General features: G+C 52.7%; 8 protein-coding genes across 8 annotated transcripts; 5 read left to right on the top strand and 3 right to left on the bottom strand.

The window, feature by feature from the left end:
- Window positions 1-2,922: 2,922 nt before the first annotated feature.
- On the bottom strand, window positions 2,923-3,123 carry CPAR01_05729 (uncharacterized protein; the record flags this gene model as incomplete). The annotated part of the gene is made up of 1 exon (XM_060490005.1): window positions 2,923-3,123. One exon carries the CDS (start codon window positions 3,121-3,123, stop codon window positions 2,923-2,925), a length of 201 nt encoding a protein of 66 aa, XP_060351471.1.
- An 877-nt stretch (window positions 3,124-4,000) lies between these two features.
- On the top strand, window positions 4,001-4,840 carry CPAR01_05728 (DNA polymerase phi; the record flags this gene model as incomplete). The annotated part of the gene is made up of 2 exons (XM_060490004.1): window positions 4,001-4,278; window positions 4,663-4,840. The coding sequence occupies 2 exons, from the start codon at window positions 4,001-4,003 to the stop codon at window positions 4,838-4,840; spliced, it is 456 nt and encodes a 151-aa protein (XP_060351470.1).
- Window positions 4,841-5,150: 310 nt separating this feature from the next.
- On the top strand, window positions 5,151-5,547 carry CPAR01_05727 (uncharacterized protein; the record flags this gene model as incomplete). The annotated part of the gene is made up of 2 exons (XM_060490003.1): window positions 5,151-5,193; window positions 5,258-5,547. The coding sequence occupies 2 exons, from the start codon at window positions 5,151-5,153 to the stop codon at window positions 5,545-5,547; spliced, it is 333 nt and encodes a 110-aa protein (XP_060351469.1).
- A 2,426-nt stretch (window positions 5,548-7,973) lies between these two features.
- CPAR01_05726 (uncharacterized protein) lies at window positions 7,974-8,348 on the bottom strand (the record flags this gene model as incomplete). Its single annotated transcript, XM_060490002.1, has 1 exon — window positions 7,974-8,348. A coding segment is annotated over one exon (375 nt), but the record flags the coding sequence as incomplete, so codon positions are not given.
- Window positions 8,349-9,059: 711 nt separating this feature from the next.
- Window positions 9,060-9,779, top strand: CPAR01_05725 (uncharacterized protein; the record flags this gene model as incomplete). Its single annotated transcript, XM_060490001.1, has 1 exon — window positions 9,060-9,779. The coding sequence occupies one exon, from the start codon at window positions 9,060-9,062 to the stop codon at window positions 9,777-9,779; it is 720 nt and encodes a 239-aa protein (XP_060351467.1).
- Window positions 9,780-10,372: 593 nt separating this feature from the next.
- CPAR01_05724 (uncharacterized protein) lies at window positions 10,373-11,146 on the top strand (the record flags this gene model as incomplete). The annotated part of the gene is made up of 3 exons (XM_060490000.1): window positions 10,373-10,376; window positions 10,432-10,792; window positions 10,846-11,146. The coding sequence occupies 3 exons, from the start codon at window positions 10,373-10,375 to the stop codon at window positions 11,144-11,146; spliced, it is 666 nt and encodes a 221-aa protein (XP_060351466.1).
- Window positions 11,147-12,789: 1,643 nt separating this feature from the next.
- On the top strand, window positions 12,790-13,925 carry CPAR01_05723 (uncharacterized protein; the record flags this gene model as incomplete). The annotated part of the gene is made up of 3 exons (XM_060489999.1): window positions 12,790-12,963; window positions 13,043-13,252; window positions 13,404-13,925. The coding sequence occupies 3 exons, from the start codon at window positions 12,790-12,792 to the stop codon at window positions 13,923-13,925; spliced, it is 906 nt and encodes a 301-aa protein (XP_060351465.1).
- Window positions 13,926-14,251: 326 nt separating this feature from the next.
- CPAR01_05722 (glycogen debranching enzyme) lies at window positions 14,252-19,104 on the bottom strand (the record flags this gene model as incomplete). Its single annotated transcript, XM_060489998.1, has 3 exons — window positions 14,252-14,359; window positions 14,410-18,793; window positions 18,890-19,104. The coding sequence occupies 3 exons, from the start codon at window positions 19,102-19,104 to the stop codon at window positions 14,252-14,254; spliced, it is 4,707 nt and encodes a 1,568-aa protein (XP_060351464.1).
- Between the last annotated feature and the right edge of the window lie 456 nt (window positions 19,105-19,560).

Below are 19,560 nucleotides of genomic sequence, written 5' to 3'. Positions count from 1 at the left end.
CCCGGACCAGATCGAGTTCGCTAGACGTTGCGACTAGCCCGCGCTAGATGAGAGATGGCCCAATCAGAGGAGTACCGTTTTGTCTTGGATTTTGCGATCTTCACGACTCAATCTCACCCAGGAAAAGCAAGATGGAGTGCCTTGCATGCGTCAAGTTTTGGAATCTTAGTACTCAACAATGACTTAGTCTGAGAAGTCCGAGTCAAACAGCCTGCTCGAAGCCCCACGAGATCCCCTCATCCAAACGGCATGCATACTTGCTTACTTCATTGGGATGGCTACGTCCTCGACCTGCTGGATGTGCATTAGCGTTGGGATTCACGGCAATAGACGTCTGTTGATCTTTCCTTAAAGCTCCAACTTTTCTCAACGACCGGTTGGCACCGTCAGCCTCTTTGAGACACGGCATTTACGCAGGCGAATGAACAAATATGAAATGGAATCGCTATCCTCCTATGCAGCCCCGGCTGGCTTAGAGGCCCTCAAGCCCTTTCGCGCTCGTGTGTGGATGACGGAACCACGTGGTTGCACGTATAGAGAAAGCAGATGTAAGTCAAGAACTCCAAACTTACGCATAGATGAATGTATTCCTTGCACATGGGATCAAGTCTCTTATCATCAACTCATGCCGCACAGTCATGATTCAGAATACTCATCTCGTAGAAATCGGGCCCAGAGCGCTGGAGCAAGCCGATGCAACCAGATTCAAGTCCATCCCAAATCCAGAGACTTGGGACCCCAAAGCATTCAGGGGCCCTTGTAAGATGCACAGGCTTGGGCAGATCCCGGGCATGCGGCTGTCTCCCCCGGTCGATACAAAAGATGATTCCATAGAAGCCATCAAATTCAATCGTGCCAAGTCACTCAGTGTCACTAGTCTCGAGTGTCATGTCTTATTTCTTTGGTCCGGTAAACCATTCCTCACCTTGGAATCGGCATTTCAAGAGCCCGTGCATCTGGATAACGATTACGATCGTCGCTGTCAGCTCGGATCCCAGTCTAGACCACAGCAAGGAGCCCTGCATGATTTTGCGAAGACTTCAAGGTGGCTTCATGTGACCAAATCTCCTTCAACGCTTGGTGACTTCAATTGAGGCCCCAAGTACCTTCAATTTTGCCCAGAGACGACGAAATGGTGTCCTGTTTTGGTCCAGGACCCTTCTCTCGCAAGGTTTGACAGGAAGGGAAACTAACCTGCGCCACCATGTGTTCTACTGCCGACGCCTCTTCGAACAAAGACGGCACCCAAGCATCCGTCGACCGTTCCTAATGCCAAGAAACCGGCCAATCGTCTGTCATTGTAGCGGCCGGCTGCGCAGATAAACAAAACCAGTCGAAAGTTCGCGGCTCAAGCGCAATTCTAGTTCGCTGTTCGACTGACCACAAAGGGCCTCGGGCCGGTAATATTCGATGATGGCGCAAGGGTGGTATCAGTGGAAAGTACTACGTTGCGTATCTTTGCCTCGCTATTAGTCGCCGATCCTCATGGTGTTGTGATGTTCCGAACAATGATACGCCTGAAGTCATGCTGTAAGACCGGCAGCTATCACAGCGCCACATACGAAAGGCATCTAAGCATCGCCAATGCCTCTCCTGATTACAGATATCCAGGCCTAGTCTAAAGATGATTTGAGGGTCAGGTTCCAGTAAATGTCTTGATTGAGCGCCTGAAGAACATCCAAGTCTATCTGGCTTCAAGACGTGATACTACAGGTTCATATCCAGTACATTTTGTCGATCCTAGGTACCTACTCACAAAGGGGCCTGACGTGAAGTCGAAAGTATACATTCACCTTGACTCTATGGGGACAAATGTCATGGCTTCTTGGCTGCTCCCAACGTTGGCTCATTGCACCATGCTTCCTCCGTTGTTGGACCGATTGAGAATATTGAGGAGGATTGATTATTCTCGTGACAAGCATTCTCGTTTCAAAACAGAGTCATTCGAATGCCCCAGGATATCAACAGTAACTGTTCCTGGGCCTTGGTGATTTGATGCAGAATATGCCAACTTGCGCTTGCTGTAAGCTCCATGAGGGTCTGTTGGTGGATTCAAAGGTACTGTGAATCGTATCTAACCATAAAACAGTTACCCCTTGGGGGCACCATCAGGCCATTTGTTCCTGTGATAGTTTGAAACTCTTTGAGTTCTCCGTAAAGACACCTGGGATAATATTGCAGACAGCAAGTGACGTTTTTCATAGTCGTGGCCTTCATAGGCTCAGATTGCTAGGAACATCCACAAGTTTCGTATCTATATCCTTTCACATGTCGTTGTCGTGAGATTACAACTTTGGGTGTACAAGTCTCTCAGAGTCCGTAAGGGGATCAGATACCGGTGCATGACTGCAAGTTGTAAATGGTAGGTACTTTTGACAGCTCATTACTCTTCTGGAGCCCCGGACCATACTAGCCAGACTAGAAGAAGCAATCGTCAAAATAAAGTCGGCAGTCCGTGTCGAGGCAGTCGGCAATCATTGACAAAATCTTGAACCCGATCTTCCTTACATAGACCGTTCGATTTTCGCTAGAAGTTGCATTTCATCAAGCCCAAACTTCGGTTCATCGCAGGAGCTGAACCATCTCCGTCACGATAATCCCTTTCTCACCCAGACCAAAAGTTCCAATGGATCGAAGATTCCGGTAAAAGCTTCTCTAGCGAGACACAAGCAAACGTAGAAGGCTTACTCTCCAGCTCGCTTCCCGAATGTCTCTGAATCGACTGTTGTGGCTGTTAGCCTGTGCCGTCTTCGGGATGCCTCACTTACCATTCTCTCAGGCCGACGAGCGCCACATTTCGACTGCCACGGATTCTTCGTGTCTTCACAACCATGTGGCCGCAGTCGTACGAGCACGTGGCACTGACCCCTGAGGGGCTGAGCGGTTTCCTTCCAGAACTTCTTCCGTGGAGAGAAGGAGAAATTAGCAGAACGGGTACACGAGAACTCCTTCGGTTGCCCTTGGCGTTATCTTGCGAAAAAGAGGCTTGATCCCCTCCTTGCTTCTCTTTGCCGCGTTGTGTAGTTGTGGCTTGGTGGGCAGTGGTCTGACGGTCCGACGGATGATGCTTGGCTTGAAGCTTGGTCGCACCTGTATGTTGTGTACGACGCTGAAGGACCTCATGTCTCAGGGCAAGGTCTGGGGTTTCGGGCAGAGAAAGGGAAAGAGAATGGGCAATCGACGATGGTCTCTGTTGAGCCGTTTGTTTTTGTTTTTCCAATAAGGCTAATCATGTTTCTCCTACTGCTCAGACCATCTTCGGTCTCCCCGATTGGACAGACGGAGTGTCTACTGTCTCGACAGATGGAAGATTGAAGGTATCACGACATGGAAGGTGGGATACCGAAACTTTCCGTGCCGCTTCGTGGTGAATCACGATCTTCCGGCCGAGATGACGCTCGCGTTCCTGGAACGTCGCTCAGCTGGACGTTCGATGCCTTTCGCGCCTGAAGTTTATTGACTCGAGTGCTGTCGTCCTACGTCGCTCTGCCAAGGTGTCACTATCCTAGTGTATCGATGGGGGCCACGGTTGAACTTCCAGACACGTCAGAATGATCGTCAGGGGGAGGCAATAGAATTCTTCTGCCAAGCGTAACTGTTTCGAGATATGTAGACTTTGTATCTCGCAGCGTTTCCATGGTGTGTATACTGTTCACAGCCTTGGCTGTTCTACGAACAGCGTTGGATTTGCGTGAACACTACGCACACTATTCATGGCATCCCGCGGAATCGCAAGCCTATGAAGGTAACAACTGTAGAGGCACGACAGGTAATAGACCGGGCAGAATTGATAGATCATTATATCGATGCAATCGCCCTTCGTACCCGGACCCAAACCATGCAATCCATGTCGGACATAGAAATGTAGCTAGCCGCGGGACAGATTAGGTCGACCCCGGGCACCGGCTTCCGGACATAGCAACACAGCACCACGAGTCTACAACAGCCCTTATTCCATCGAATCGCGTATCCTTCCGAAAGTCAAACAACTGGTTCCAAGATGTTGGTCGAAATGCAGGTCTGCCCGAGCTTCCCAATTCCCCTTGCACCTCCCGGGTGCGCAAAGGTACATGTAGCTCAGAGCGTAGGTCTCGGACGGAGAACGAGACCAATATTTCCTTCTTCTCAATGTTCGACTGCGTCGATGCGCAGCTGCACTATGCCGCGCGTGCGTCTTCAGCGTGAGGAGGAGCGAGACCTGTACTTTGGACAGCTGTTCGGGCTCAAATGCTTCGTGCGCGCGAGGATCCTGTTTCTCGAAGAGCAGGGGCCCGACAGGTGGGTGCGTGCCGGGTTGTCTTTTCAGGTGATGCTGAGACATAACAACGTGGGAAGAGTCCCACGGGAGCCAGGTTTGAGGGGCAGGGCTTTGATGCTCCGAAGATGTTGACATTTTTGTAGACGGGTGGTGGCTTTCACCAAGATTTGGGAGCACTTTCCCACGGAGAAAGAGATCTTCTGCTCTAGAGGAGGAAACGATCTATCTTGCTCTCTAGACGAAACATACCCTATGAACATCACCTAAAGAGAAGGCTCAACTTCCAAGTCAACCTCTAAGTTCTTCGCTTTTCTAGTAGTCACATGTTGATATGTAGTCCTTACGCTAGAGTCTGTCGTACTGCGAGGGGAAGAGAAAAACTAGCATGGAAACCACTAGTGCAGTGCAACATCACAAGTCGTACTTGTGCTCGCACACTTGACACTTTCCATGGGGCCGCACAAGAAGCCATGCGGTGTTTCGATACTGAAGCGGTTCTCTGGATTCGTCGGGCAGCCTCCTCGAGAAAGTATGTGCCACTGGTGGCGTATCGAGGCCTTGGCTAGACGTGACTTTTTTTGAGTATCTTGTCGGTGAATTGTGTTGTCATGGATAGAAGTGAGCGGTGGATTGAGCTGACGATGGGAAGGAGATTCATGCAGGCGAGAAAGGAGTATAAAGAGAGGCTCGAATCTCACGAGTTGGTGATCGGAAGATGGAGAGACATCACAGACATCACTCGGATCATCATCTTCCCAAACAATAACTGCACATCGATATTCATACTCTCACCTTCAGACACTCAATAAGAATCAGCAATACCCAGTTCAAGGTATTCAGCTTTGATATTCTCAAACAAGGGTATCTTTCAGAGTACCTTACGAAAGACAAGATGGGCAAGCATACCTCCAAGCAGTCTTCCTCGAAGTCTAAGAGTATAAAATCTCCCCGATCCTCAAAACTAAGAGACCACAGCTAACTGAATTTACTACCGGCCAGGCCCCGGCACCAGGGCACCCAACGGGCAGAGCTCCTCCTCGTCCAGCACCGTCCCGGTTGACCGATCGCTCGGCAGGAGCCAGACAACAACAACAACGACCATGGGGGCTCACGACAGTCCGATGGGTATGTGGCTAACGCAGCCGTTCCATCAGGAGCCATACCACAATATCGCCGCGGTTTCGGCGGACGGATCGGCGGCGGGGCAGGCTGACGGACGTCAGGGGTCCGGGGCATCGGCGACGTACGCCTCATCCCGGCCGCAGCAGCAGCAGCAGCAGCCGCGCTGAAGTACCTACTGCATGGTCCTTCAAGAGATCTTAGTCTAGTTAAGGGACTGTTCTAGTTCGTTTTTGTTAGAAAAGTCTCGTCATTGGATTAACGTCGCCTATTTTCAGTTCTGTCACCACTATTCACTTCAAAGATAGACTTAGATGCACTTTGCAATAAACATCTTCTCCCGTGCCTAATCGGAAGAGCCTCTCGATTCTCTACCCCGCGCATCATCGTGGAGATGAAGGGGTCCAGAATCCGTGCGCACAATGTCAGAAGACGCAGAGGGCTATGACTGACTTGGTGTCATGGCTTGGCGATGAAGTTGGGATGTGGCTCGGGAAGAAGCCAGTGGATTCGGGCTAAAGTTTCATGAGGCTGATGAGGAACTCTGAGAGATTGGGGCCAAGGTGGCTGAGAATGGCGCGCTTTGATTAGTGCCATCAGCCCCGACTCGATGCAGCATAAAGTTGCTGTTGAGCAACAAGTCCTCATAATACCTACTACTCCGTCCGAACATGTAAATCTGACATCGCCCCCAACAACGAACATTGAAGACAGAGTTCCGAAGCCTTGGTACCTAATTCTCTTCTTCGGGACCCGCGAACGCAAAGTGCCAAAGGAATCTTCGTATTTGCTTTTTTCGGTTCTTCCCCTGCCTGGCCCATCTCTTGGCTGTTGGCCCTATTCGGCACTCATTCTCTCGGACGCATCCGGGCAAGCGTGCCGAGCCCAACGGCGCAGCTTGGCAAGGCCTCCCAAGGACCCAAAGCACAGATGGAGACGTCATGCAAGTTGCACAGTCACTTGCCGCTGTCCCCCGCGGGCTGCAAGCAGGCGGCCAAGAGACTTAGGAAGCACTTGAGAACTCTCTTGAAAGAGGCTGGAAAGAAGATACGGAATGTTGGGGAGGATTGTAGTTGAGTGAATACCCGGGCAACCCTGACGGTGTGCGTGATGTCCCGATGCGTGTGTATGTGTGTGTGACTTGTGAATTCGATAGTCTGGAGTTTGAGTATCAAGTTTGGATTTTGGCGAGATTGAAGAGTTGCAGCGGTGGTCGTAAGCTGACTGAGAGCCGAATTATTTTTGGGGATAGGCGTCCCTTTGTCCGGGGTTCAATTTCCCTATTCTCGCATGCTCGCTTGTTGACAGCTCGACTTATGTCAGCGGCACAAGTCGACGAGATGAAGTCAGCAAAATACGTACCCTCTCACCCTCTGTACAGAGTTGCTTAGGCTCATTCTCACTCTCACTCCCATTCTCAATCTAATTCACCTTACCTCTCACCTGACTCTCAAGAGTCTCAATCGTCTCAAACATCTGAATTGCTTTACTGGTCCAGGCTAGCCTATGTTCACCCTTCCCTGCCGGCTAGGGACAGCAAAAAGCATAAGCATAAAAGCAGAAATGAGACGGACAACCTACATGACGTCAAACACCCCAAATCAGAAGGCCGCCATCCTCAGTAAGCTTTGACCGAAATTAATTGGCAGCGGACGATGGGCACTGTTTTTGGTTTCACACACAAATGAGTTTTCTGTTTAGTGTTCGCGGTTGCTTGTGTTCCCCAGGTTCAAGCCCCCTCAAAGCGAGCCAAACCTAGCGCGACCATCGAGTCTACAGTGGAGGGAAGGGAAAATCCTTCGAGGTAACAGATCTCTCTATGATGTGCACTAACTGCCCATGTTTTGCGTTGAGATCGCTTCGCTTCGTCTTCCATCATCGGCCCCCTTCTCCACGTGGATGCTCCTTCGTTCTCTGTCGAGAGAGGGTCAAGAGCCCACCCCTTTTGCGCCTCAGTTTCAGTGTTCTTTTGAGTGTTCCGGCAGGGAGGACGGCGTGGACGGCACCAGGGGCAACACTGTATGAATAAATGTGTGCGGTAGTTGGAGGGTGGAGAAGGGGCTTCAAGGGGCGATGAATTTGTTTATTTGCAAGGGGGCAGCAAGGGAAAGGAGACGAAGAGCGGAAGACAACTGCAACACAGCGACGAGAATGTCACTGAATGATTGACTGAGAAGTGTTTGCAGCATGCGCTGATCGCTGGATGCAGGGCCGGTGAGACAGAGAAACGACTGTTTGGGTCCCAGGAAGACCCTCTCTCGAAGTCTTCTCTCAGTCCTCGCCCAGTCAATCAATCACTCTCTGGCTTCCCGCTCCCGCTTTCTGCAGAGTTCCCAATTCATTTGTTCTCGACCAGTCCACTTCGTCCCTGACGAGCTTTCCTCCACAAAATTCCTGCAGAAAGATTGGAAAACGAATGACTAGATGGGCATAGCGCGCCCCTCCTCACGCGTAACCCAGCCACCCCCTGCACCACTTGACTCTTTCCGTCCTTCCGTCTTGTCACTCTGGAGTCTGTTGTCTCGAGTAAGAGACGGAGAGAAGGAAACCAAAACGGAGAGCTAAACGCTATAACGGTTGACAGCGCTGAGAGCAGCTAGGTAGGAGCTGGAGGTTGGCGCACCTTTTCAGCTTTTGTTATTGACGCCTCGTGCAACACGCGCGACACCTTTGTTGACCGGGACCTTTGTTCCCTTCCTAGACACCTAGATTGTGTCGAGCAAGGTATTGTCCGCGTCTTTGCAACCACAAAGAAGGGTATGGTGGCAGGGAACGCAGTTGACAGGACAGCAAGCCATGAGAACGCCCTGTGCCGCAGAGGTGCCGTGATGGTGTCTTCGATAGCCAAGCCTCGTCCTTTTCTCAGATGGCTGGCTCTGCCGTAGAGATGTGCCCAGCTCGCTCGGCCGGCCCGGGTAGCTCGACTCTTTAGCTCGCTGGCGCTGCACCGCCCGGTTTGTGCTCTTCCATCATTGATATTGGGGGCCAATGGGGCCAATCAGTCAGAGACATACGCGGCAGGGCCAGTGAGTTGACGAGCATCACGGACTCCCGTGTTGCGTGCAGCAGGCTGCATAAGTGTCAGCAAAACGATGTTTGGATACGTGAGAGCGAGAATTGCGACCAGAGCAAGATAGAGTCCGAGGACCGCTGACAACAAGTTGAAGAGAAGAAAAAGACTGCAGTTGTGACCGAGCCTTCCGAGCTACGGCGGGACAATTCCCAATGCAGATTCCACCATTCGGGCTCCCATGAACACGGTACTCCGTACAGAATACGGAACCCGGTAGAGGAGGGGAGCCATAACCTAAACCTGAAGATGCAGCAATCCTTGTCCCGCCCTCGATCAGGGACCGGACTGCTTTTCGCAGCTCGCTAGAGGGGAAACGCTGGTCAAGCTGGAACCCCGGACCCAGTTTCTGACCCAGCCGGTGGCCACTGGTCCGTCGAGTTGATGAGGAGCCCGTCGTTCCCGCAGCGCTTCCCATGCTTTCAGCGTAGCAAGGCCCCGGTGATCGTTAGTGTTTCCCCTCTTGGGCCCGTCGACAGTGTGTGTTGTCACTGTGGCTAGTGCCAAGTTTGTGTTCGTTGTCGGGAGTGTCGTGCTGTGCTACATACATAGTGAATGCTGAGATGCAGAAATGGTGGTGCCGTGTACGATGGATGAATGGAGGATGGGGGGATGCAGGCGCTGTTTAGCCGTTTGCTGGGGCTGGCGCTTCTGCATCGGCAGGTCAGGACAGGCCGGGAAATGTACTTGCGCACACACCTTGAAAGTGGTGGCAACGAAGGTACCGCCCCTGGGTCGTACCATCCCATCGATCCATCGCCCGTCCTTGGTCGGGTGTCTTACCGCGCATTTCTTGCTTTTTCGCCCTGTCGATTTCTCCCAATTGCCCATGTTCCATCGGCTCTGCCATCCAAATTCAGTCCCGTCATCAATCATCCGTTTCCCTCATCTTGTCTCCTTCTCACCACCTTTCCTCCCTTCCACTTCCTTTTCCTGTTCGTCACCTTCACTTTCGCCAAATATCCGACACAATTAAACAAACCACAGCCAGCCCGGCTTCAGTCTCCTTCTCCTCTCCCGTCCTCTTCCCTTCTCTCCTCCATCTCCCCACACACTCGCTTCGTCACTACAACAAGGAGAAGCCTCGAATCCAGTATCAGCCGTGCCGACCGACATCGTCAAGCTTCACGCACTCGACGTTCGCTTCCCGATTATCGTCACTCGCTTGTACCACCTCGCCCCTGGCCGACCGACGTACAATCGACGAAGGATCCAGATCAAAGTCCACTGAAACGCCGCTTCCCAGGACCCGTCCTACGTATACGAGAATCTCGCTTCCTCCAAATACCTACGCTCCATCCTCCGAAGCCCGAGCCGACCGAACGCTGGTGACAAACACCCGCAATTGTCAGAATCCACGCTTCCTCGACGTCACAAACCGGAACACGAAAAATCATCAGAAGGACTTCCATCCGCACGGAATCTCTTCCGGAAATTTTCAGAACTTGGCTTTCGTGCATCGAAACGCACATTACGACGTTTTGAAGCAATCTGTGCGGCAGAACCTGGGACGGCAGCTGGACCTGGCTCAACCTCGACCGACTTGGGACGAAAACCACACGCTGACGTGCATATCCGCCAACGGCATTGTTCACAACTCGGGATTTTTTTTGCTGTGACCAAATTCAATCTGCGAATTCACCGCTGCCAACTGTGCATCGCATTCCTCTCCGGCCGCCAATTTTCTGGGCTTGACTCGCTGGATTGTGGCTCAATTTCGCACTCGTGCCACCCGACGTGTCTTGGACCACCGCAATAAGGAGGGAATACCTACCATCGATTGCTCTCAACGTCTCCGCATTCCAACGACTTGTTTTGGCCGCAACGGCTGACAAGTTGCCTACTTCTCTCCGAATTCCTTCTTTTTCCATTTCCAACGCTCCATCTGTTCCCTTACTCTCCAACAAATCGCCAATACCGTCAAGATGTGTAAGTGACAATTCCGCAATCTTGGACGATAAATCCCTAGCTAAACATGATGCAGCTGGCCTTTCAACAACGATTATGCCCTTTGCGCAGTTGCCCGCGTGCGCTGTGAACTGTGGCCCCCTATACGACGCCAACGGCGCCTGTGTTCCTCCTGCTGTCGCGGCGGCAGATGCCAATACCTACGACAGATGTTTCTGTAGTCAGGGTGTTCTGCAAGCCTTCTCAACAGCCGCCGGCGGTGTCTGCCCCGCTGCTGGATGCGACGACGCTGGCTTCAGCAGTATCCAAGGATGGTACACTTCATTCTGTAATTCCGTCACAGGCGGTGCTGCGACTGCATCCTCGTCCTCGGCAGGATCTTCCTCAACAAGCGGAGCTTCAAAAGGATCCTCCAACAGTGGAAATGGCGGCGATTGGTGAGAATATTCCCAGCCTTCCATGCCCCGCTATCGCTAACCTTCCAATATAGGCTCTCTAATCACTGGAGATGGGTCGTCATGCTTGTCATCCTCGTTGTCGCCATTGCTGGTATTTGGGTTGGCGCCTGCATCTGGCGCCGACGCTACCTCCGCCGTAAGGACCGCATGTACGAGCTCGGCAAGCACGCGCACAAGGGACCTAGCGGCATCATTGCCGGTTCTGGTGTCAATGTCAACCAAGCTGGTATCGTCAACTCTCCCGGCCAGTTCATGCCCGGCCCGCCGCCTGCCGTGTACGATGAGAAACCCCCCAAGGAGAAGAAGAAGTGGGTTGTCAACGAGCGGACATAAGAGTGCGACTTCATTAGACATGTTGTGCGGCATCACTCTTCATCACTATCTCTCAACGGCTTAACGAGACGGCGTTCACATATTTCACGGCATTGGTGTTTGGATATTCACACATACTTGTTCTCAGGCAATACTTGTTGCTCTTCCTTTTTTCCCTTTGGTCATTGATTAGGCGTACGGCTGGAAACAATGGAGGGTTCTGTCGTCGGACATAAACAGCATTGGTGGTCCTGGTTCTTGACAGTGAAACCACGCAATCAAAAAGGGCGAGTTTGAAGGGGTGGAAACAGGCCGATGGCAGGAGACCCCCAGTCTCACACAGCTGCGTAACAGAAGCGGCCTGTTTCCCTTGGGCCCCGGGGGAAATGTTCTTTGAAGAACAGGCCCCGGAAAGCGGGAGGGCTCGTGTGGTCAGCTTAGCATCATCTCGAATCAAATGATAATTTCTTATACCCGTTCACAACCACGGCCACTGACACGCTTTGCATTCAGAGCACCAGCAATGTTTTGTTTTGTTTTGCAACTGTAACTGACTCGATGCCGATATCCCGTGGTCGTATGCGTAAGCTTTTTCTTCTTTCAATCCCTTGCCAAAGAGTATTATCCACAATCATGAGGCTTGTCTGAGCGGGTCGATCAAACTGCCATGTGGGCGCAGAGGTCCTGGCACCTGCAGGATGTTTCGCAGGCATCGCGGTAGATTTTTCGATGGTTCCTGTTCATAATTGGTTCGAGCTTGTGTGCGGGACGAGTATCGTTTATGCTCCGCTACAGCTTCACTTCTTGGAAGAGAATTCGGCGTCCGCCATTATCGAGCTCTGCGATTCAATTGACGGGCATGATCACTGCTGGTATTTGTCGTTCGAGATGATGAGACTCTACAGGTAGGTTGGACGAGATATGTTGAAGGGTGGAGCTCCCTCCCTCTGCAACGAAGGACGGCAAGAAGAGGCGTGGACGCAGTTACAGTTTTTCGTTCCATATCTGGCCTGTATGACGAGCCCAACACTTCTGGTTGATATCTTGATTAGATCAAGATTGTGGAAGAGGACTTACGGTGTACATGGTGCTCCAGGGTATATCAACCTACATGTTCCTGCCAACCATTTTCTGAAGTGTAAGCATCGTGACTTTCGTCCGAAGAAACAGTGAACACGGATAGATAAATTTCTACATCTGTAAAAGGTTCCAGCCGGATACATGATCTGCGAATGAAGATCTTCGGCTATTAGGATGTCTTTCGTATACACAATAGGTCCTCAATTGGGACTTCTTCCTCACTCAATCACAGACGTAGACACCGATTCAACGGCTGCCGGCACGCGAGCTCAAACTAGAGAGGGCGCTCCTCATTCGTGCACCTATGAATGGTACTGAGGCTGGCATGAAGTCTATCACACGCCATACGTGAGTTCATCTGAGCACTAGACGTGCACCCAACATGAAGTCCAATCGGCTCCGATTACCAAATAATCCCCGACCGACGGGGCTTCCCCAAGCTCGCCGGCTCCCAGCTACCAGCACACAGACATTTACAACCATCCGCATGTCGATTCCCCTCGTTCTCCCATACATGACTTGGCAAATTGACTTAAGCTTCATCTTTCTAATAATCGTTCTACCACATCCCGTTTTCTACAGCCATGGCCGATGAAGCAACCCCCAACCTCCCAGCCCACCGCATCCCCACAGACCGAGACACAAATTCCCCATTCTGGACCGAGACCTTTCCCCCTCTCGAGGAACACACAAAAAGGCTCTTTATAGAATACGCAAAGATCCCAGAAGATAAGCTCCAAGACCATCTTGAAGAAGCAGTAGGTCGCTCACCGCCCGACCTCTCAAACTCACACTCACATTTCCTCCCCTGGACTTTCCCAAACCCGACTTCCTCAGCATCGTCAACGTAATACTGACCCACGGCCTCTCTCTCCTCAGCGCAGAAAGGCATGGAACGACTGTCCCTACCCATGCATAGGCCTCTGGCTCTTCCTCAAGCTACAGCTCCGAAGCAACAAGGAATTCGACGAGGCCGTGTGGCGTACGCAACGAGGCGAGAATCTCGTCGACTTTGGATGCGCCGTTGGCCAGGATCTACGTAGTCTGGTGCGTCTATCCTTTCCTCTCCTTTTGCCCTTCTTTTTTTCCTCTCCTGCCTGACTTCTTACACTCTACGCACCCTTACCATCAACTCCACAAGAACGCCATACAATATCATGAAACCATCTCGACCAGCAATCAACTAACAACTCCCCAGCTCCACGCAGGTTCACCCCCACAATCCCTCCACGGCATAGACCTAACCCCCTCCTTCTTCTCCGCCGGCAAATCACTCTTCAACGACCCTCACACCCCAATTACATTCCTCCAAGCAAACGCCCTCTCTCCGCCCTCAACCCTCCCCTCCTCCTGGCGTAACAACTTCACCATCATCACAGCAAACTACGTCCAGCACTGCTTCAGCCTACAAGACCAAGAAACCTACGCCGCCTTCCTGCTAGCTTTACTCTCGGGAAAACCAAACGACTTGATTTTCGGCCGCACGGCGGGCACGAAGGATGGCGAGGCGCGGAGGGAGGAGATGCACAAGGGTCAGAGGCTGTATCGGCACACGGAAGCGAGTTTTGTCAAGTTTTGGACGAGGGTGGCGGCGCAACATGGGAGGAGAGCGAGGATTGAGACGTGGGTTGACGAGGTTCCTGCTTTTGAGCTCAGGGGCGAGGGGATGGAGAGGTTTGAACCTGTCAAGAATCTCATGTATTCGATTCGGTTTGAGTGAGGTGTTTTGACATATTTTCAGCACGCGTGAAGAGTACGCAAAGCCAAAGGTTATTCACCCTCGTGTACTTGAACTATGCGACATCTACAAGTGTGACCAAGCGAAGAGGACGCAGTTCAGGTGTACCATGCTATTATTCATGCAGTCTATCTATATACCATTAAACGCGTGTCGTGTTCGGATCCAAAAATCAACAAAGTTCATACTGCTTTTGATCGGGCCCAGGGTGTCTTTTCTGCATCATCCGCGTGGAAACTCTCAAAGCGCCTAACTAATTTGAATACGGTTCCCAGTAGGAGTTATTAGTTTTCGCAACGTCGAATCATTTACTTGGTCCTTACAGGTAAGGCGATTTTGGCTTTGTCGCTTTGCTCTTCAGCCGCATCCATGTACAAGTCAATCAGACAACCGGCAGACCACGCCTGTGTAGGGCACTATTGTTTGTCAGCAAATGAGCCACTGTTTACAATCAGAAACAACTTACAGAATCGGGGCAATCTTCGCCATCCTTTTGCGTCAGCTCCGCGAGTCCGGCCCAGACGCTTTCCCGGATCATCTGCTTGCAGCCCATGAGTCTCCGCGTAACTTGCTGGAAGGCCTCGATGCGTCCAGCCTGGTCACCTCTTCTGGCGAGGTCAAACTTGAGCAGGGCACGGAGGAAGAAACCAGTTGGCCACAGCCATTCCGGGCCCTGGTGATAGTTTCGTCCCTTGCTAGTGGCGAAGTCCTCACTGTCTTCGCTGTTGCGGTAGTACGGCCTATAGTTGAGATCGGCGGGGTCGAGAGTCGCCATGCCTGTAGGTCCACGGATGGACTTGTCGGCTACCAAGAGGGCGTGCAGCGCATGCGCGGGATCGAAGAGCTCGGGTGCCGCGCACATGGCGATGGGGAAGTTGGCACGCAGCTGGTAGTCCTCGTACTCCTTGCCAGACTTGTACAAGTCCTTGTAAATTCCGCGACGATTGATGACCTGCGGGTTGACATCGTACTTGCCGTCTTCCTCAGAAGAAAGAGGAACCCAGTAGCATCGCTCAAAGTTGTCGCGAATCAGGTTGGCCCACTCTCTGTGAGAAATTGTCGACTCGTCTGCCTTCTTCACGGACGAATACTGGTACTTGCCTTGCTGGTTGAGCGACGCCACCCACTTCAGAGTGCTGTATAGGAGACCAGTGATCTCAATGGCAGCGCCGTCACGGGGTGTACCGGGAACACCCTTTGAGCCAGCTTTTTCGCTTTCGCCCATCTTGTCCATCCATGTACCGCAGTTATTCTGGTTACCACCAAAGATGATGCCAGTGTCCCAGTCAGTCTTGATGGAAATGTTGAAGCCATTGTCACTCATCTGCGAGTCGATCGAGGGACCAGCATTGGCCTCACGGAAGGACATGCCAGATGCGTGTCTCTGCAGCGCTTCCTGGATGATATCCTCGATGGTGCTCTCCTGGGAATAGGTGCGAGAGTCATCGACATCGAACCAGGTATCGTCGTAAGGCAGGAAGCGTCTCTTGACCTTTTCCTGGAGCAGGTCCAGTCCATTGGGTGCGAACTTGGTGTAGTCTTGGATGCACTGAAGGAAGAACCAGATGGAGTCGCGAGAGTTGTAACGCGGCAAAGCTCCGCTGCTGAGCAGGTTGGGAATCATACCGTGCTTCAGAACGCTGGCAAAGGCAAGGATGTGCTCCTTTGCTTCGTCGAAACGGCCGGTGCCAAGGTAGAGACCACGCAAGGAGATGAAAACATCACGTCCCCAGCATCTCGCCCACTCGACAGCAAAATGAGGCAGACCGGCAGCCAACGATGGGACCAGCTTCTTGGGCCACAAAGAGCCAGATTTGACCAGGCCAGTCTCTTGCACGCTGACCATGGCGAGACTTTGGAGGAACCATTGTCCTTCGCGAACGTTGTCGTTCATGAGTTCAAGTCCACGCTCCCAAGAGGCAGTGTACAAGGTGCGCAGAACGAGGCCAAAGTATCTTGGCAGCAAAAAGCTGGGGATCTTGCGAATCGCATCAAACCGCTCCTTGAGCCAGACGGCGGGCTTCTCAAGGTTCTCAAAGTCGGGAGTCTTACTGATGCGCTCCAGGCGTCCGACAATGTAATCCAGAGCCCATTGGCCGTCACGAAGATTCTGGCACAGAGGATGAGCAAGGTTGTTGTCCCGGATAATATCCTTCAGAAGACTCCACCATCCCTGGAGACCGGCATAAACGAGCTTGCCGTAGCCGGGAATCTCGTAGCAGCCATCGTTGCCACCGCTTCCATCACGTTCCTCGGCCTCACATCGGTAAAGCAGGAAGTTGAGATCCACCAGGTTCAGGTTCTCAACCGCGGACCTAGCACCCGAGGTGACGTAGTTGTCGAGACCAGATGAGTGCTCAGCTGCCGGGATCCATGTCTCGAAGAGAGCAATGCTGCCAGGAGGGAACTTGTCGCGCACAGTAATAATGGTATCGTCGCCCTTGACCTCCATGCGAACGCCGGGGACATCTACCACGCGACTAGGCAGGCCACGCAGAAGCTTCTTGTCGTCCAGAGCCTCCTTGCGAGCCTCGTCGCTTGCATCCACCTCAAGCATCCAGCTGCCAAGATGACGGGCTTTGGTGCCTCCAAGGTGTACCGCGTTGAAAGCGCCATTGCCGTTGCCGTAGCCAGGGAAAGCAGTGTGGGCAATCAGGAAGTATCCCTTTCTCGACTCAGGGTGTACTCTGTGTACGGTGATGTACTGATCCTCATGATGAATGTGGGTCTCATCGTATCCATCCTTGCCCATGAGGGTGTGGATCTGGTTCAAGAGCTTCTTGATGCCACCAATGCCGTTTCCGCCGCCACCAATCTTAACAGGCTTGGAGGATGACTCAGACGTGTACAGCCTAGTCTCGTTGACGAGGTCAACAAGTTTGGGGTAGATCTCATCATAACCCATGACACTGCCAGTTGCACTGGCGCACATGTTGACCAGAGCGGCGTTCGGGAGGGTATCGCGTGCATCACGCTTCTGAGCCGGGGTCTCGTTGTCATGGGTGCAGTCCATGAAGAGGGCCTGAACTGGTACAGGCTTGATCCTCCGGATGATCTCTCGCGAGGACGGGCTGCTCCCGTTGAGCAGGTCGCTGCCTTCGTTGGCCGGGCTCATGGGGCTCATTGGAGACTTGGGGTCTGCCTTTGAAATCTCGTCAACCTCGAAGCTTCCAATGGGACGACCGCCGTGCTTATGGACCAGGCGGCTGAGCTCTCCAGTGCTCCATGCTTGCATGGCTTCACGGATCAAAGCACTCAGACCCAGCCTCTTCACGAAGACATAGTCCATCTCCTCGGAGCCAGAGAACAACTCTGCCACGACATACAAATCCGGTCGGACTCGGCGTGCCTCGTCCAGAATGTGCTCGGCAACATGGATTGGCGTAGAGTGGCAGTTGTCAATGCGGAAACCGGCAAAGTACTTGGCGAGCATACGGGCATACTTGGTCATGAACTCCCACAGGAAAGGACTGTCTGAGGGACCCTTGCCGTAGCGGAGCTTGACGCAGTCGCCCCAGACAATGACCTCGCGTCTCAGGTATACGCGAGAATCCGGGCCGGCATTGTCGACCAGGGCGTTGCCGCCCCAAACCCAACCGTTGTTGACCAAGACATTCTCCTCGGGCTTATTCTTGGCCGTCGTGTCGTTCTTGGGCAGACGAGTGAAGTAGGTCTCGATGAGAGGGAACTCCTTGTTGATGGGGCCCATGCGCGGGCCATGCTCATCAAGTCGGCAGTACTTGATACGATTGAAGAGCTGCTGCAGGATCTCGCTGAGCTCGTTATCATACTCTTTGTAGAATGGCAGGTTGATCTCGTCGAGAATAGACACCAACTTTGACTTAGCAGCCGCCTTGGTCGGACCGCTACCCCCTTCACCCTCGTAGCGTCCGAAGATGGTGGACAGAAGTCCAGAAGCCACCTTAGGGTCGACCTTTCTCCTGAACCTCTCGCCCATGCGGTCACCGCCCTGAAGGCCGTTCTTGATGAGGAAATCGGCCTGGTCTTTGAGAGATGCGTCTTTCAGTCCCGTCACATTTGCGTCGCCAGTGGTGTCTTGCGGCAGGGTGGTGCTGCCGGCAACCCAAGCCTCCAAGCCCGCCTCAACGTCGCGCTCGACGTCAATGGCGTAGTATTCCCAGAGGCGAATCTCAGAGATCACTTGCTTCTTGATGGCGTCCATAATCTTGATGAGGTCATCGTCGCTCTTCACTTCGGTGGGAAGTCCAAGCTTCTCAAGGTTCTCGCTAAGCTCCAACAGCTTCGAGTCCAGCAGCCACGCGGACTCTAGCCAAGGTGCCGTGACCAAGTTGTATCCGGCATCCGGGTGATCTTGCAGCCATGCGGTATTGTGTGCCGTGTGATTAAGGACAATGTCGGTCAAACTAAGGAGGGAATACTGCTTTTCTAAGCTCTCCACCAAGCCCTGAATGTCTTTCTCGCCGGCAGGGAAACATTCGGGATCCCAGCCCAATTGATCGTACAAGCTGTATGGGGAATTGGAAGCACCGCGAACCTGCAGCGGGGTGAAGTGAATCATGTTGTAACCGCGATCGCTAATACCGCGAAGATGCTTTTCCCAGTCGCCTGGGTATTTGCCCATAAACTTGCTAATGACTGAGAAGATGGACAGAGCGGGCAATGGCAGCGGGCGGCCATCGAGACTGAGACGCGGGGCGACATCGATGTAGTAGAGGGGCGTCTTTTTGTTGGTGGCACCGGTCTGGGGAGTCGAGTCGAGCTCCTCTTCAAGCTCTGGCAGCTCGGCATAGGTGGTGTAGAAGGCGTAAGCGCCGGCCTGGAAGATGGGGATGGAGATTTCAATTGTCCGATTGAAGTCGGGCTTCAGTCTAGAAAACGCATGAGTCGCAAGCTCCATACACGAATACACGCCAGAAACTGGACAATGGCAATGAGGAGCAGTGGAAGCCGCAGAGAAAGCTTACTTGAACTCGCGAAACTGGTCTCTGTGAAACTCGGCGCCCTGCTCTGGAATGTTGACCCACAGACTGCCATGGCGACAGATGGATGAGGTACCCTCAATTGCAAAGCGAATTGTTACAGGATCGTTTGTCTTTGGGGCGAGATAGATGTATTCGCCGGCGACCTGAGGCGAGCCATCATCGTTGAGGGGGAGGAGGTATACTTCGTTGGATACCATGGTTTTCGGGACCATTTGCGTAGGTTGTAGGAGGCAGCTTTCGTGCCCCACGGACAGATCGGCGGCGTGGGTATCAATGAGGGCGAGGTCGAGGACGGGGCCTGGGGACGACGGGCAGCAAGCTGTGGCCGTGGACCGTGAACCTTGGGCGTGGATGGGGCCTGTAGATGACCTGGACGTGGAAGAGAGCGCACTGGCTTATGCGGAGACGATTCCGGCCAGAAAAAGAATGGGCCGGTTGCTGGGGTTTGAGCGAGGGTGAAGACGCAGCTAGATGGAGCGAGTGGCAATTGCAGGTGCAATTGATTGAGAGGCGACAGAGATGGAGGAGAAACGATTCGACGGTAGAATGAGCTGGCCGTGGGCCTCGAGGATAAACGGGCTGCTGTAAGAGGTGGGATAGGCAAAGGTGATAGGAAGAGAAGAAGTTTGGAGAGTGTGTGGGAGAGAAGGAGG

The sequence above is a fragment of the Colletotrichum paranaense genome (assembly GCF_030867605.1).
Source record: "Colletotrichum paranaense strain IMI 384185 chromosome Unknown Scaffold_4.1, whole genome shotgun sequence".
Lineage (NCBI taxonomy): Eukaryota > Fungi > Ascomycota > Sordariomycetes > Glomerellales > Glomerellaceae > Colletotrichum > Colletotrichum paranaense.
The sequence above is the reverse complement of the archived record's forward strand: the minus strand, read 5'-3'. Positions and strand labels throughout refer to the sequence as shown.